The sequence below is a fragment of the Bombina bombina genome, chromosome 1 (assembly GCF_027579735.1).
Source record: "Bombina bombina isolate aBomBom1 chromosome 1, aBomBom1.pri, whole genome shotgun sequence".
NCBI lineage: Eukaryota > Metazoa > Chordata > Amphibia > Anura > Bombinatoridae > Bombina > Bombina bombina.
The window spans coordinates 734186525-734203337 of NC_069499.1; the positions used below are offsets into that span (position 1 = coordinate 734186525).

The 16813-nt window shown below is 44.1% G+C and overlaps 1 protein-coding gene across 2 annotated transcripts in view; it reads right to left on the reverse strand.

The window, feature by feature from the left end:
- Nucleotides 1–16813, reverse strand: part of LOC128645919 (kelch-like protein 13) — a 370359-nt gene that overhangs the window by 118039 nt on the left and 235507 nt on the right. For both annotated transcript variants that reach the window (XM_053699248.1, XM_053699247.1), the window contains one exon: nucleotides 16036–16168. In XM_053699248.1, coding sequence (XP_053555223.1) covers nucleotides 16036–16168 — 133 coding nt within the window. The remainder of the gene's footprint in view (nucleotides 1–16035; nucleotides 16169–16813) is intronic.

Below are 16813 nucleotides of genomic sequence, written 5' to 3' on the forward strand. Positions count from 1 at the left end.
ATCAGGTAAACATAAATTTTGTTTTCTCTTGCAAGATGCATCGAGTCCACGGATTCATCCAATACTTGTGGGATACCAATACCAAAGCTTTAGGACACAGATGAAGGGAGGGACAAGACAGGTACCTAAACGGAAGGCACCTCTGCTTGTAGCACCTTTCTCCCCAAAATAGCCTCCGAAGAAGCAAAAGTATCAAATTTGTAAAATTTGGAAAAAGTATGAAGCGAAGACCAAGTCGCAGCCTTACAAATCTGTTCAACAGAAGCCTCATTTTTAAAAGCCCATGTGGAAGCCACTGCTCTAGTAGAATGAGCAGTAATAATTTCAGGAGGCTGCTGTCCAGCAGTCTCATAAGCCAAACGGATGATGCTTTTCAGCCAAAAGGAAAAAGAGGTAGCCATAGCCTTTTGACCTCTGTGCTTTCCAGAATAGACAACAAACAATGAAGATGTTTGACGGAAATCTTTAGTCGCTTGTAAGTAGAACGTTAAAGCACGAACCACATCTAGGTTGTGCAACAGACGTTCCTTCTTGGAAGAATGATTAGGACACAGAGAAGGAACAACAATTTCCTGATTGATATTCCTATTAGAAACAACCTTAGGAAGAAACCCAGGTTTGGTACGCAAAACCACCTTATCCGCATGGAAAACAAGATAAGGGGAGTCACACTGCAAAGCAGATAACTCAGAAACTCTTCAAGCCGAAGAGATCGTTACTAAAAACAGAACTTTCCAAGATAATAGTTTAATATCTATGGAATGCATAGGTTCAAACGGAACCCCTTGAAGAACTTTAAGAACCAAATTTAAACTCCATGGCGGAGCAACAGGCTTAAACACAGGCTTGATTCTAACTAAAGCCTGACAAAATGCCTGAACGTCTGGAACATCCGCCAGACGCTTGTGTAAAAGGATAGACAAAGCAGATATTTGTCCCTTTAAGGAACTAGCTGATAATCCCTTCTCCAATCCTTCTTGGAGAAAAGATAATAGCCTAGGAATCCTGATCTTACTCCATGAGTAACCCTTGGAATCACACAAGTAAAGATATTTAAGCCATATCTTATGATAGATTTTTCTGGTGACAGACTTTTGAGCCTGAATCAAAGTATCAATGATACCCGATTCAGAGAAACCACGCTTCGCTAAAATCAAGCGTTCAATCTCCAAGCAGTCAGACGCAGAGAACGAAGGTTTGGATGCTTGAATGGACCTTGAATCAGAAGGTCCTGCCTCAGCGGCAGAGAGCATGGTGGGACGGATGACATGTCCACCAGGTCTGCATACCAAGTCCTGCGTGGCCACGCAGGTGCTATCAGAATCACCGAAGCTCTCTCCTGCTTGATTCTGGCAATCAGACGAGGAAGGAGAGGGAATGGTGGAAACACATACGCCAGGTTGAAGGACCATGGTACTGCTAGAGCATCTATCAGTACTGCCTGGGGATCCCTTGACCTGGACCCGTAACAAGGAAGTTTGGCGTTTTGACGAGACGCCATCAGATCCAATTCTGGTGTGCCCCATAGTCTAATCAGTTGGGCAAACACCTCCGGATGGAGTTCCCACTCCCCCAGATGAAAAGTCTGTCGAGTTAGGAAATCCGCCTCCCAGTTGTCTACTCCTGGGATATGGATTGCTGAAAGATGGCAAGAGTGAGTCTCTGGCCATTGGATTATTTTGGAAACCTCTATCATCGCTAGAGAACTCCTTGTTCCCCCTTGATGATTGATATAAGCTACAGTCGTGATGTTGTCCAACTGAAATCTGACGAATTTGGCCGCAGCCAGTTGAGGCCACGCCTGAAGCACATTGAATATCGCTCTCAGTTCCAGAATGTTTATCGGGAGGAGAGTCTCCTCCTGAGACCATAACCCCTGAGCTTTCAGGGAGTTCCAGACTGCACCCCAGCCCAGCCCAGCAGGCTGGCATCTGTCGTAACTATGATCCACTCTGGTCTGCGGAAACACATTCCCCGAGACAGGTGGACCTGTGATAACCACCAGAGAAGAGAATCTCTGGTCTCCTGATCCAGATCTATCTAAGGAGATAAATCTGCATAATCCCCATTCCACTGTTCGAGCATACATAGTTGCAGTGGTCTGAGGTGTAAGCGAGCAAATGGAACATTGTCCATTGCCGCTACCATAAGTCTGATTACCTCTATACACTGAGCCACTGACGGCCGCGGAATGGAATGAAGAGCTCGGCAGGTGTTTATGAGTTTTAATTTCCTGACCTCCGTCAGAAATATTTTCATTTCTACCGAGTCTATCAGAGTTCCTAGGAAGGAAACTCTTGTGAGAGGGAAGAGAGAACTCTTATGTTCACCTTCACCCATGAGACCTTAGAAAAGCCAACACGATGTCAGTGTGAGACTTGGCTAGTTGGAAAGTTGATGCCTAGATAAGGCGCCACTGCTATGCCCCGCGGTCTTAGAACCGCCAGAAGGGACCCTAGCACTTTTGTGAAAATTCTGGGAGCCGTGGCCAACCCGAAGGGAAGGGCCACGAACTGGTAATGTTTGTCCAGAAAGGCGAACCTGAGGAATCGGTGATGATCTCTGTGAATAGGGATGTGCAGATACGGATCCTTTAGGTCCACGGTGGTCATATATTGACCCTCCTGGATCAGAGGCAGAATAGTCTGGATAGTCTCCATTTTGAAAGACGGGACTCTGAGGAATTTGTTTAGGATCTTGAGATCCAAGATTGGTCTGCAAGTTCCTTCTTTTTTGGGTATCACAAACGGGTTGGAGTAAAACCCTTGCCCCTGTTCCGCTCTTGGAACCGGGTGAATCACTCCCATGGTATGTAGGTTTTCTACACAGCATAAGAACGCCTCTCTTTTTGTCTGGTTTGCAGACAATTGTGAAATGTGAAATCTCCCCCTTGGGGGGGAGTCTTTGAAGTCCAGAAGATATCCCTGGGATACAATTTCTAAAGCCCAGGAGTCGTGAACATCTCTTGCCCAAGCCTGAGCGAAGAGAGAGAGAGAGAGAGAGTCTGCCCCCTACTAGATCCGGTCCCGGATCGGGGGCTACCCCTTCATGCTGTCTTGGAGGCAGCTGCAGGCTTCTTGGCCTGTTTACCCTTGTTCCAAGCCTGGTTAGGTCTCCAGACTGACTTGGATTGGGCAAAATTCCCCTCTTGCTTTGCAGCAGGGGAAGCTGAAGTGGCACCACTCTTGAAGTTTCGAAAGGAACGAAAATTATTTTGTTTGATCTTTATTTTATTTGTTTTATTCTGAGGGAGGGTATGGCCCTTCCCTCCAGTGATGTCTTAAATAATTTCTTTCAGTTCAGGGCCGAATAGGGTCTTACCTTTGAAAGGGATGGTCAAAAGCTTTGATTTTGATGACACATCAGCTGACCAGGACTTGAGCCATAATGCTCTCCGCGCTAAAATGGCAAAACCTGAATTTTCTGCCGCTAATTTAGCCAGTTGAAAAGCGGCATCTGTAATGAAAGAATTAGCCAGCTTAAGAGCCTTAATTCTATCCATAATAACATCTAATGGAGTCTCCCCCTGGAGAGCCTCAAACCAAAAAGCAGCTGCAGTAGTTACAGGAACAATGCATGCAATAGGTTGGAGAAGAAAACCTTGATGAACAAAAATTTTCATTAGGAGACCCTCTAATTTTTTTATCCATAGGATCTTTGAAAGCACAACTGTCTTCAATAGGTATAGTTGTACGCTTAGCTAGTGTAGAAATAGCTCCCTCCACCTTAGGGACCGTCTGCCACGAGTCCCGCATGGTGTCAGATATGGGAAACATTTTCTTAAAAGTAGGAGTTGGAGCGAACGGTATACCTGGTCTATCCCACTCCTTAGAAACAATATCCACTTAGGGACCGGAAAGACATCAGTGTACACAACTTCTCTGGAACCACAATAGGGTCACAATCATCCAGAGTCGCCAATACCTCCCTGAGCAACAAGCGGAGGTGTTCTATCTTGAATTTAAAGGCCGTCATATCAGAGTCTGAGGGAGCGTCTTACCTGAATCAGAAATCTCTCCCTCAGAAAGCAAACCCCTCATCCCTACCTCAGAACATTGTGAGGGAATATCGGATACGGCCACTAAAGCGTCAGAAAGCTCAGCATTTGTTCTTAATCCAGAGCTATCACGCTTCCCTTGCAACCCAGGCAGTTTAGATAAAACCTCTGTGAGGGTAGAATTCATAACTGCTGACATGTCCTGTAAGGTAAATGAATTAGACGCACTAGATGTACTTGGCGTCACTTGTGCGGGCGTTACTGGTTGTGACACTTGGGGAGAACTAGATGGCATAACCTCATTTCTTTCTGTCCGAGAATCCTCTAGCGCTACATTGTTAAGTGCTATAATATGCTCTTTAAAATTTATAGACATATCAGTAAAAGTGGGACACATTCTAAGAGGGGGTTCCACAATGGCTTCTAAGCATATTGAACAAGGAGTTTCCATGATGTCAGACATGTTTAACAGGCTAGTAATGAGACAAGCAAGCTTGGAAAACACTTAATTCAATGTAAAAAAAAAAACAATTTCAAAAAAACGGTACTGTGCCTTTAAGAGAAAAAACCATGTACACATTCTGCAAAACAGCTTAAAAAAATGTCACAAATCTTTCAAATTTTTTAAAGTATAAGTAGTAAGCCTTAGTAAGGTTGCACCACTAGAAAAGAATGAAATTAACCCCTTAATAACCAAACCGGATTGACAAGAGTAAAAAAAAAACGGAAAAAATACAGTCAGCACCTTGCCACAGCTCTGCTGTGGCGCCTACCTGCCCTTAGGGGTTGAATTTGAGGGAATAAAGCTTTGTTATGGCCCCAAAACCGATTCAGGACCTTCCTGTGTTGCAGCTTGCTGTCCAGAGATAAAAACTGTGCATCTAAGGTGCAAAATTAGGCCCCACCCACCTCATACACGATGTCTGTTGGGCCTTAAAGCAACACCTCAAGTGTTAAAAACAGCCATGTGGGATGTAAATCACAAAATAAGCCAAATGAACCCTCTAAAAAAAAGTCCCAAAAATGTTTTACCAAGTTTATCAAAAAACATTTGCTTTATTATATATGTGTCAACCAGCAGAGGAACTTTAGCCCTTATGCAAGCTTATAATACTACCATAAGTGTTTGATCACAGCTTACCCTTCCCCTCATGGGGGTAATGTCAGCCCTTTTTTTGAAATAGCACAGTCTTTCTAGAAAAAAATGACTGAACATACCTCAGTGCAGCATAGCCTGCAAAACCGTTCCTCAACTGAAGTTTCCTGTACTCCTCAGCCTCTGTTGGAAGAGCAATGGATCTTAGTTACAAATGCTAAGATCATCATCCTCCAGGCAGAAATCTTCATCTTTTTTCTGCTTGAGAGTAAATAGTACACACCGGTATCATTTAAAATAAACTCTTTCTTGAAGAAAATAAAACTAATATTTTGTCACCACAATCACTTTACCCTTCCTTATTGCTTAGAGCCGGCAAAGAGAATGACTGGGGGGGTGGAGTTAGGGGAGGAGCTATATAGACAGCTCTGCTGTGGGTGCTCTCTTTGCCACTTCCTGTTGGGAAGGAGAATATCCCACAAGTATTGGATGAATCCGTGGACTCGATACATCTTGCAAGAGAAAACAAATTATGCTTACCTGATCATTTCATTTCCATTGAGGGGAGGGGAGTCGAGTCCATGGCTTCATTCATTACTATTGGGAATTAAGAACCTGGCCACCAGGAGGAGGCAAAGACACCCCAACCAAAGGCTTAAATACCTTCCCCACATCCCTCATCCCCCAGTCATTCTGCCGAGGGAACCAGGAACAGTAGGAGAAATATCAGTATAAAAAAGGTGCCAGAAGATTAATAAATTTAGGGCCGCCCAACGGAGATACGGGCGGGAGCCGTGGACTCTTCTCCCCTCGACGGAAAGCAGGTAAGCATAATTTATGTTTTACATCTAAAGGAGAGGAGAGTTCACAGCTTCATTCATTACTATTGGGAACATATAGCCAAGCTCTAGAGGACACTGAATGAAACCGGTAGGGTAAAAGGCGGACCCTAATCTGAGGGCACCACAGCCTGCAAAACCTCTCCCCAAAAAACAGCTTCCGCAGAAGCAAAAACGTCAAATTTGTAAAACTTTGTAAAAGTGCGTAAGGAGGACCAGGTAGCCGCCTTATAAATTTGCTCCATAGAGGCCTCATTCTTGAAGGCCCAAGACGACGCCACAGCTCTAGTAGAATGAGCCATGATCCTCTGAGGAGGCTTATATCCTGCTGTCTCATAAGTCAAGCAAATCAAGCTCCTCAACCAAAAAGATAAAGCAGTGGCAGAGGCCCTTTGCCCCTTGCACTTCCCAGAATACACCACAAAAAGAGATGTAGACTGTCTGAAATCCTTCGTAGCCTGAAGATAGAACTTCAAGGCACAAACCACATCCAGGTTATGAAGTAACCTCTCCTTCGAAAAAGAAGGGTTAGGACAAAAAGAAGGAACAACTATTTCCTGATTAATTTGACAGTTAGACACCACCTTGGGAAGAAATCCCAACCCAGTGCGAAGAACAGCCTTAGCCGCATGAAACACCAGATAAGGAGGATCACATTGCAAGGCACCTAGTTCAGATACCCTGCGTACCGATGCAATAGCCAACAGTCAGCCTCAGAGAATCTAGATTTTGATGCTGAAAGGGGCCCTGTGACAGCCGGCTGAAGAGCAAACCCCTGTGTGCTCAAACATCTTTCTCAACATGTTTTCCAGCTTTTTATCCATGGGCTCTTTAAACGACGAACTATCCTCGAGGGGAATAGTCGTCCGCTTTGCGAATGTAGATTTAGACCCATTCACCTTAGGAACGTTCCCCCCACAGCTCAAGCCGAGAGTCCGGGACGGGGAACAGTTTTTTAAAAGAAGGGGAAAAGGAAGAACCTAATCGCTCCCATTCATTCTTGATAATATTATCCATCTTAACGGGAACCGGGAAAGACTGAGGTACTACCCTGTCAAGCTTAGGAATCGCAGGTTCCTCCGGTATCTTCGGCCAACAAATCTCTCCCGAAGGAGTAACGGTTGGACCCCGGGGTGCTGCATGTGCAATCGGAGATGAAAATAGGGAATGCACCTCCCGGGACAAAGAAACCTCAGAGGTGGAAGGCTGAGTAATACTAAATATCCGTTTACTTTTAGATGTTTTAACTTTATAAAGGCAAGTGGAACATAGTTGAGCAGGCTGATCTAGCAGAACCTCCTCACAATAAACAGGAATGAGACTTTATTAAGGAAGGAGAGTCTTCCAGAGTCCTCCATCACTTGCGGCTTAGATAGACTAACTTTATTTAATAAAAAGGCACCTTTATACCACCAATGGCCGGGGCCCTCACCACCTCCTAGGACCCGGACTACAGAAACTGCTACGTCTCCTGCGCCACAAATCAATGGGAAGGATAGATAACCACACCCAGTTGCATGGAATGCCTGGCAGGACCACCCCTGCACTAGGGAAAAACACGCCAAAAATAGCCGTGCAAGATTCCGCAATTAACCTTGCGTTCCACCCATTGCCAGAGCCTCATCTCACACATAACGCAGCAATGACATAATAAACAATATCATGTATAAACCCCCCCCTGTTCCATAATCCCCCTTCCAGGAATATTAACCCTTGATTCTGTAAAGATAAAAAGGTGCCACACTGTGACCCTGTCTTCTACGTTACGATCTTACCAGAATATACACCGTGGAACAGGAACACAGCCCTTCAAGTGAGAAAGGTTAGTAGCCTCGCTCCTGACATGGACTTGAGTGAAGAAAGAAGGCAGAGAAACTCGTCAACGCTGATTGCTTATGGAGCTGTTAATATGAGTCGGGATGGTTTCGCAGAAACTCTCCCTGCATCTCCGGACTCTAACTTTCGCCCAGGCTCTCACTGAGAGGCTGACAGGACTACTTAAAACTCCAGTCCCACTGAGAAGAGTACTACCCTCCATAAGAGACTACTCAGAAAATCCGGCACTCCTCTGCCATCCTCCTGTGATGGAAGGCAAAGAATTGGATGCTGTGCCGCAGGAGGCACCGGGCTTGGATGCTGTGCCGCAGTAGGCACCGGGCTTGGATGCTGTGCCGCAGTAGGCACCGGGCTTGGATGCTGTGCCGCAGTAGGCACCGGGCTTGGATGCTGTGCCGCAGGAGGCACCGGGCTTGGATGCTGTGCCGCCGGAGGCACCGGGCTTGGATGCTGTGCCGCCGGAGGCACAGGGCTTGGATGCTGTGCCGCCGGAGGCACAGGGCTTGGATGCTGTGCCGCCGGAGGCACAGGGCTTGGATGCTGTGCCGCAGGAGGCACAGGGCTTGGATGCTGTGCCGCAGGAGGCACAGGGCTTGGATGCTGTGCCGCAGGAGGCACAGGGCTTGGATGATGTGCCACAGGAGGCACAGGGCTTGGATGCTGTGCCACAGGAGGCACAGGGCTTGGATGCTGTGCCACAGGAGGCACAGGGCTTGGATGCTGTGCCACAGGAGGCACAGGGCTTGGATGCTGTGCCACAGGAGGCACAGGGCTTGGATGCTGTGCCACAGGAGGCACAGGGCTTGGATGCTGTGCCACAGGAGGCACAGGGCTTGGATATACTGTACCACAGAAAGCACATAGCTCAGAATACGTAGAGCAGAACACTGGAGACAGGACTTAGAGCCTTTAATGCAAGACACATTACTTTGAATCCACAGCATTAGGCACAGGACTAGGAATCTGCAGTGCTGAGCACAAAACACAGGGCTTGGAAACTGCAGAGCTGAGCACAGAACTTGGAATATAATGTGCACTGCTTTAGTCAGGTGCCATGCGAGACTGCCCCTACCATGCACAAGCGCATTCTGCAGAAGCTATTAATAGCACCTTCCATATATGGAAATGCCCAGGGGGGAGCTTGCTGCTAACAGAACTACGCCTGAATTAAAGGGGTTAAAACAGAAGCCATTTTGCAGGCAAGATTTAGCCGCATTATATATTTAGAAACTTTTGTTAGTCCATACTGTTTTATGTCCCTTTAAATAGTTCCAGGCTGATTAGAAAACGGCCTGCAGCTAGCAGGTAGGTGGAGCTAAAGAGCACAGGCAGCAGGTCTCCAAGAATATCAGCCCAAGACAAAGCCTTCTGGCAGCTAAAAGAAACTAAATTTATGCTTACCTGATAAATTGATTTCTTCTATGGTAAGACAAGTCCACGGATTCATCCTTTACTTGTGGGATATTATCCTCCTGCTAACAGGAAGTGGCAAAGAGCACCACAGCAGAGCTGTCTATATAGCTCCTCCCTTAGCTCCACCCCCCAGTCATTCGACCGAAGGTACAGGAAGAGAAAGGAGAAACTACAAGGTGCAGAGGTGACTGGTTTAAATCAAAAAAATATAATCTGTCTTAAAATGACAGGGCGGGCCGTGGACTCGTCTTACCATAGAAGAAATCAATTTATCAGGTAAGCATAAATTTAGTTTTCTTCTATAAAAGTAAGACGAGTCCACGGATTCATCCAATACTTGTAGGATACAATACCAAAGCTACAGGACACGGATGAATGGGAGGGACAAGACAGATGGTTAAACAGAAGGCACCACTGCTTGAACAACTTTTCTCCCAAAAATAGCCTCCGAAGAAGCAAAGGTATCAAATTTGTAAAATTTGGAAAAGGTATGAAGCGAAGACCAAGTCGCAGCCTTACAAATCTGTTCAACAGAAGCATCATTTTTAAAAGTCCATGTGCATGTGGAAGCCAACGCTCTAGTAGAGTGAGCTGTAATTCTTTCAGGAGGCTGCTGTCCAGCAGTCTCGTATGCCAAACGGATGATGCTTTTCAGCCAAAAGGCAAGAGAGGTAGCCATAGCTTTTTGACCTCTACGTTTTCCAGAATAGACAACAAACAAAGATGATGTTTGACGGAAATATTTGGTCGCTTGCAAGTAAAAGCACGAACCACGTCCAAGTTGTGCAACAGACGCTCCTTCTTAGAAGAAGGATTAGGACACAGAGAAGGAACAACAATTTCCTGATTGATATTCCTATTAGTAACAACCTTAGGAAGGAATCCAGGTTTGGTACGCAAAACCACCTTATCAGCATGGAAAACAAGATAAGGCGAGTCGCATTGCAATGCAGATAGTTCAAAAACTCTTCTAGCCGAAGAGATAGCAACTAAAAACAGAACTTTCCAAGATAGAAGCTTAATATCTATGGAATGCATAGGTTCAAACGGAACCCCTTGAAGAACTTTAAGAACTACGTTTAGGCTCCATGGCGGAGCAACAGGTTTAAACACAGGCTTGATTCTAACTAGAGCCTGACAGAATGACTGAACGTCTGGGACATCTGCCAGACGCTTGTGCAGTAGAATTGATAAAGCAGATATCTGTCCCTTTAAGGAACTAGCTAGCTGATAGCCCCTTCTCCAATCCTTCTTGGAGAAAAGACCAAATCCTAGGAATCCTGATCTTACTCCATGAGTAGCCTTTGGATTCGCACCAATAAAGATATTTACGCCATATCTTATGATAAATTTTCCTACTGAAAGGCTTTCGAGCCTGGATCAAGGTATCTATGACCGACTCAGAGAAACCCCGCTTGGATAGAATCAAGCGTTCAATCTCCAAGCAGTCGCAGAGAAACTAGATTTAGATGCTGGAATGGCCCTTGAATCAGGTCCTGTCTCAGTGGCAGAGTCCATGGTGAAAGAGATGACATGTCCACCAGGTCTGCATACCAAGTCCTGCATGGCCACGCAGGTGTTATCAAAATCACCGAAGCTCTCTCCTGTTTGATTCTGGCAATCAAACGAGGAAAGAGAGGAAAAAGTGGAAACACATAAGCTAGGTTGAACGACCAGGGTACTGCTATAGCATCTATCAGTACTTCCTGAGGATCCCTTGACCTGGACCCGTAACGAGGACGTTTGGCATTCTGACGAGACGCCATCAGATCCAATTCTGGTGTGCCCCATTGCTGAATCAATTGTGCAAACACCTCCGGTTGGAGTTCCCACTCCCCCGGATGAAAAGTCTAATGACTTAGAAAATTCCGCTTCCCAGTTCTCCACTCCTGGGATATAGATTGCTGATAGATGGCAAGAGTGAGTCTCTGCCCATTGAATTATTTTGGTAACCTCTATCATTGCTAGAGAACTCTTTGTCCCCCCCTGATGATTGATATATGCTACAGTCGTGATATTGTCCGACTGGAATCTTATGAATCAGGCCAACGCCAGCTGAGGCCACGCCTGAAGCGCGTTGAATATCGCTCTCAGTTCTAGAATATTTATCGGGAGGAGAGCCTCCTCCTGAGTCCACAATCCCTGTGCTTTCAGGGAATTCCAGAATGCACCCCAGCCCAATAGGCTGGCGTCCGTCGTCACTATGACCCACGCTAGCCTGCGGAAACACATTCCCTTGGACAGATGATCCTGTGACAACCACCAAAGAAGGAAGTCTCTGGTCTCTTGGTCCAGATTTATCTGAGGAGATAAATCTGCATAATCCCCATTCCACTGTTTGAGCATGCAAAGTTGTAGTGGTCTGAGATGCAAGCGAGCAAACGGAACTATATCCGTTGCCCCTACCATTAAACCGATTACCTCGAAGAGCTCGGCAGATGGATACAATTTTTGATTTCTTGACCTCCGTCAGAATTTTTTTTATGTCCACTAAATCTATCAGAGTTCCCAGGAAATGAACTCTTGTGAGATCTTAGAAAAGCCAACACGATGTCCGTGTGAGACTTGGCTAGTTGGAAAGTTGACGCCTGGATTAAGATATCATCCAGATAAGGCGCCACAGCTATGCCCCGCGGCCTTAGAACCGCCAGAAGGGACCCTAGCACCTTTGTGAAAATTCTGGGAGCCGTGGCCAACCCGATGGGAAGAGCCACAAACTGGTAATGCTTGTCCAGAAAGGTGAACCTGAGGAACTGGTGATGATCTTTGTGGATAGGAATGTGTAGATCCGCATCCTTTAAGTCCACGGTGGTCATATATTGGCCCTCCTGGATCATTGGCAAAATAGTCCGAATGGTCTCCATCTTGAAGGATGGGACTCTGAGGAATTTGTTTAGGATCTTGAGATCCAAAATTGGTCTGAAGGTTCCCTCTTTTTTGGGAACCACCAACAGATTGGAGTGGAACCCTTGCCCCTGTTCTGTTTTCGGAACAGGGCAGATCACTCCCATGGTATATAGGTCTTCTACACAGCGTAAGAACGCCTCTCTTTTTGTCTGGCTTACAGACAATTGAGAAAGATGGAATCTCCCCCTTGGGGGAGAATCTTTGAAATCTAGAAGATACCCCTGGGTTACTATTTCTAAAGTCCAGGAGTCCTGAACGTCTCTTGCCCAAGCCTGAGCGAAGAGAGAAAGTCTGCCCCCTACTAGATCTGGTCCCGGATCGGGGGCTACCCCTTCATGCTGTCTTGGTGACAGCAGCGGGCTTCTTGGCCTGTTTACCCTTGTTCCAAGTCTGGTTAGGTCTCCAGACTGACTTGGATTGAGCAAAATTCCCCTCTTGCTTTGCGGCAGGGGAAGAGGTAGAGGGACCACCTTTGAAGTTTCGAAAGGAACGAAAACTATTCTGTTTGGTCCTCATCTTATACGTCTTATCCTGAGGAAGGGCATGGCCTTTCCCTCCAGTGATGTCTGAAATGATCTTTTTCAGTTCAGGCCCGAATAGGGTCTTACCCTTGAAAGGGATAGCTAAAAGCTTAGCTTTTGATGACACATCAGCAGACCAGGACTTAAGCCATAACGCTCTACGCGCTAAAATGGCAAAACCTGAATTCTTCGCCGCTAATTTAGCCAATTGAAAAGCGGCATCTGAAATGAAAGAATTAGCTAGCTTGAGAGGCCTAATTCTATCCAGAATATCATCTAATGGGGTCTCAACCTGAAGAGCCTTTTCCAGAGCCTCAAACCAAAAGGATGCTGCAGTAGTTACAGGAACAATGCACACTATAGGTTGGAGAAGAAAACCTTGATGAACAAATATTTTCTTCAGAAGACCCTATAATTTTTTATCCATAGGATCTTTGAAAGCACAACTGTCCTCAATAGGTATAGTTGTACGCTTAGCCAGGGTAGAAATAGCTCCCTCCACCTTAGGGACCGTCTGCCACGAGTCCCGCATGGCGTCTGATGTGGGAAACATTTTCTTAAAATTAGGAGGGGGAGCGAACGGAATACCTGATCTATCCCACTCCTTAGTAACAATTTTCGAAATCCTCTTAGGAACCGGAAAAACATCAGTGTAGGCAGGAACCTCTAGGAATCTGTCCATTTTACACAATTTCTCTGGAACTACAATAGGGTCACAATCATCCAGAGTCGCTAAAACCTCCCTGAGCAGTAAGCGGAGGTGTTCTAGTTTAAATTTAAAAGCCGTCATATCTGAATCTGTCTGAGGGAACATATTTCCTGAATCAGAAATCTCTCCCTCAGCCAGCAAATCCCTCACTTCAGAACATTGGGGTACATCGGATATGGCTAAAAAAGCGTCAGAGGGCTCAGCGTTTGTTCTCACACCAGACCTACTGCGCTTCCCCTGCAACCCAGGCAGCTTAGATAAAACCTCTGTGAGGGTAGTATTCATAACTGCGGCCATATCTTGCAGGGTGAAAGAATTAGACGCACTAGAAGTACTTGGCGTTGCTTGTGCGGGCGTTAATGGTTGTGACACTTGGGGAGAATTAGATGGCAAAACCGGATTCTCTTCTGACTGAGAATCATCCTGCGACATACTTTTAGTAGCTAAAATATGTTCTTTACAATTTATTGACCTTTCAGATCACGAGGGACACATTCTAAGTGGAGGTTCCACAATGGCTTCTAAACATATTGAACATTGACTTTCAATGTCAGACATGTTGAACAGGCTAGTAATGACTACAAACAAGCATGAACACACTTTATTTAGTGGAAAAAAAAAATCACAATCTTAAACGGTACTGCGCCTTTAAGAGAAAAAAAGCATACACGTTCTGAAAAACAGCCTAGACATGCACCAAATTTTTCAAAATTTTGTATGTAGACACAATATAGGTAGTTAAGATTGCCCCAAAAAATTAAATCGAAAATAGGCCCAGATCCGGAAAAAAACACCCTCAGCACCTTGCCACAGCCCTGCTGTGGCCCTACCTGCCCTCAGGGATCGAAAATGAGGGGTAAAAGCTTTGATTTGGCCCAAAACATACACCAGGGCCCTCAGGATTTAGAGCTTGCTCCTTGCTGAGAACAACTAACTGCGCATCTGAGGAGCAAAAATAGGCCCCGCCCATCTCACTCGATGTCTCCATAGCCTCAAAGAACCACACCAGAGCGGTTATAACTAGCCATGTGGGTTCTGAGACCCAAAAGTTAAGCCATGTGTGCCCTCAATAAAGTTGCCCAAAACGTTATTGCTCACAAAAACGTTAAAGCACTCCCAAATAAAAAAAAACGTTTGCTCACAAACATTTGCAATTCAGTGTCAACCATATTTGTAATTGGCCCCATATGCAAGCTAAGTAATGCCCTTCTTTTAGCTCTAGGATTACTGCTTACCCTCCTGGGTATAATGTCAGCCTTTCCGAAATACAGTCTCTCCAGAAAAATATGACTGAACATACCTCACTGCTGCATAGCATGAAACCGTTCCTCACACTGAAGTTTCCTGTACTCCTCAGCCTCTGTAGGAACAGCAATGGATATTAGTTACAAATGCTAAGATCATCATCCTCCAGGCAGCAGTCTTCATCCATATGCTGCCTGAGAGTAAATAGTACACACCGTTACCATTTAAAATAACAAACTCTTGCTTGAAGAAATTAAAAACTAATATTTTATCACCTCTTTCACTTTACCCTTCCTAGTACTTAGAGTAGGCAAAGAGAATGACTGGGGGGTGGAGCTAAGGGAGGAGCTATATACAGCTCTGCTGTGGTGCTCTTTGCCACTTCCTGTAAGCAGGAGGATAATATCCCACAAGGATGAATCCGTGGACTCGTCTTACCTTTATAGAAGAAATAAACAAACGGCTCTGAACTAGGAGATTCAGGTTCAAACTTGGGAACAACAAACTGTGTGAAAAAGTATATTTTTTTATTAAAATTTGAATAAACAAGGTTGTAAACAATTGTGTTTGTTTTTTCCTAAACTCTATAATCAAAAGAAAAAGGGCTTATCATAAATTAGGGCATTTTGGTTTATTTATACAATTTTGATGTGGATGTACGTGGCTCCCATAAGGCTCCTCTCAAATAAATGCACATTTATTTATACCAGGTGATCACTATAACCACAGAGATCACCTCACTGTGTGTGCGTATATATATATATATATATATATATATATATATATATATATATATATATATATATATATATATATATATATATATCGCATGTGTTTTAAACTGTTAATTGTATTTATTTTTAAAATATGCTTAGACACACCATTTGAAAGAGCAAGCAATTAACTTTCACACTGATGATGTGGGATTTGTAGTGCATAAGGTAGCTTAGAGACAGCTCCATAAAGTGAACACAAAAGTCAAAATTAAACTTTCATGATGCAATAAAAAAAAAGTGTTTCCAGTTTACTTCCATTAGCAAAATGTGCAAAATATTTATTTGCACACTTTCTGAGGCACCAGCTCCTACTGAGCATGTGCAAGAGTTCAAAGTATATATGTATAGGCATTTGTGATTAGTTGATGGCTCTCAAATGATGCAAAGGGAGAGGAAAATAGAAGCTACTTTGAAAAATCTACTACTCATTTGAAATTTAGACTAAATGTTACTGCATAGTCTTTCTATTATTCTTTTTTTGATTAAGCAATTCTACTGTATAAAAATGGCACTTCAAACTTTGAGTAGCAGTTTGAGACTTCTGGGATTCCGGAACGACTAAAAGCACTGTGCAGTTGACGATCATGTGTCATCAAAGGCAGTTAAGGGGTTAAGAAGCACACAAGTTCTAATTTTCTTAAACCAGATATTTTTCACATAAACCTTTTTAATATAATCGTGAACACAATCTATTACCTGTAAACATGGCTTTGAAGTAATCGCTTGAGGATGCCATCATAGCTCTATGAACTGGAAACATTTCATCTGAATCCCCTGGTACGAGCGTCACATCACAAAGCAAGCCTTCCAACCGTAACTGGTCGAAGCCCTGTAATATATAATGCATAGAACTAACAAGTAAATAAAAGTAAAATCAGTTAGTAAATCTTGGGGGAAAAACTACAGAAACACAGGGTGCCTCACAAGCTTCAGTAAAATGCCATCCCTATTACACAATGTGTAAAATCCTTCAATAGAAAATCCAATACATACAAGAAAAGCAACAATTCACTTTGAAAACACTTATCCATTAGCTTTCCTTTGTATGGATATGATAACGTTTGTATGCAATGTTATGGTAAGCAAATGAACACACTCTAAATGTTTTGTATTTACAATATTCTAAACTTGCTGTGCAGCAAAGTGATTGTTAAAAGAATGATCTTTTACACACACAAAAAATAATTATGTTTTTAAGTGTGTATATGTTTTCATATATGTTAAGGTTGATTATTTCCTTCTTTTTAAATATACTCTACCTGTCACAGAAACTTGTGAAATGTTCTTACATTGGTCAAATGTTGGTGAAAACAAAATAATTATGTAAATTACCATGAGTGTATAACAAGAGGAGTTAGGGGCGCAAGTACTTAAGAGGCACCTTTGAATACCATCTCTTTGCCAATGAAGCTTTTTTTTATGGAAGTACCACTCTTTGTTGCAGTAAGTGAATATAATAGTATACATTATTACA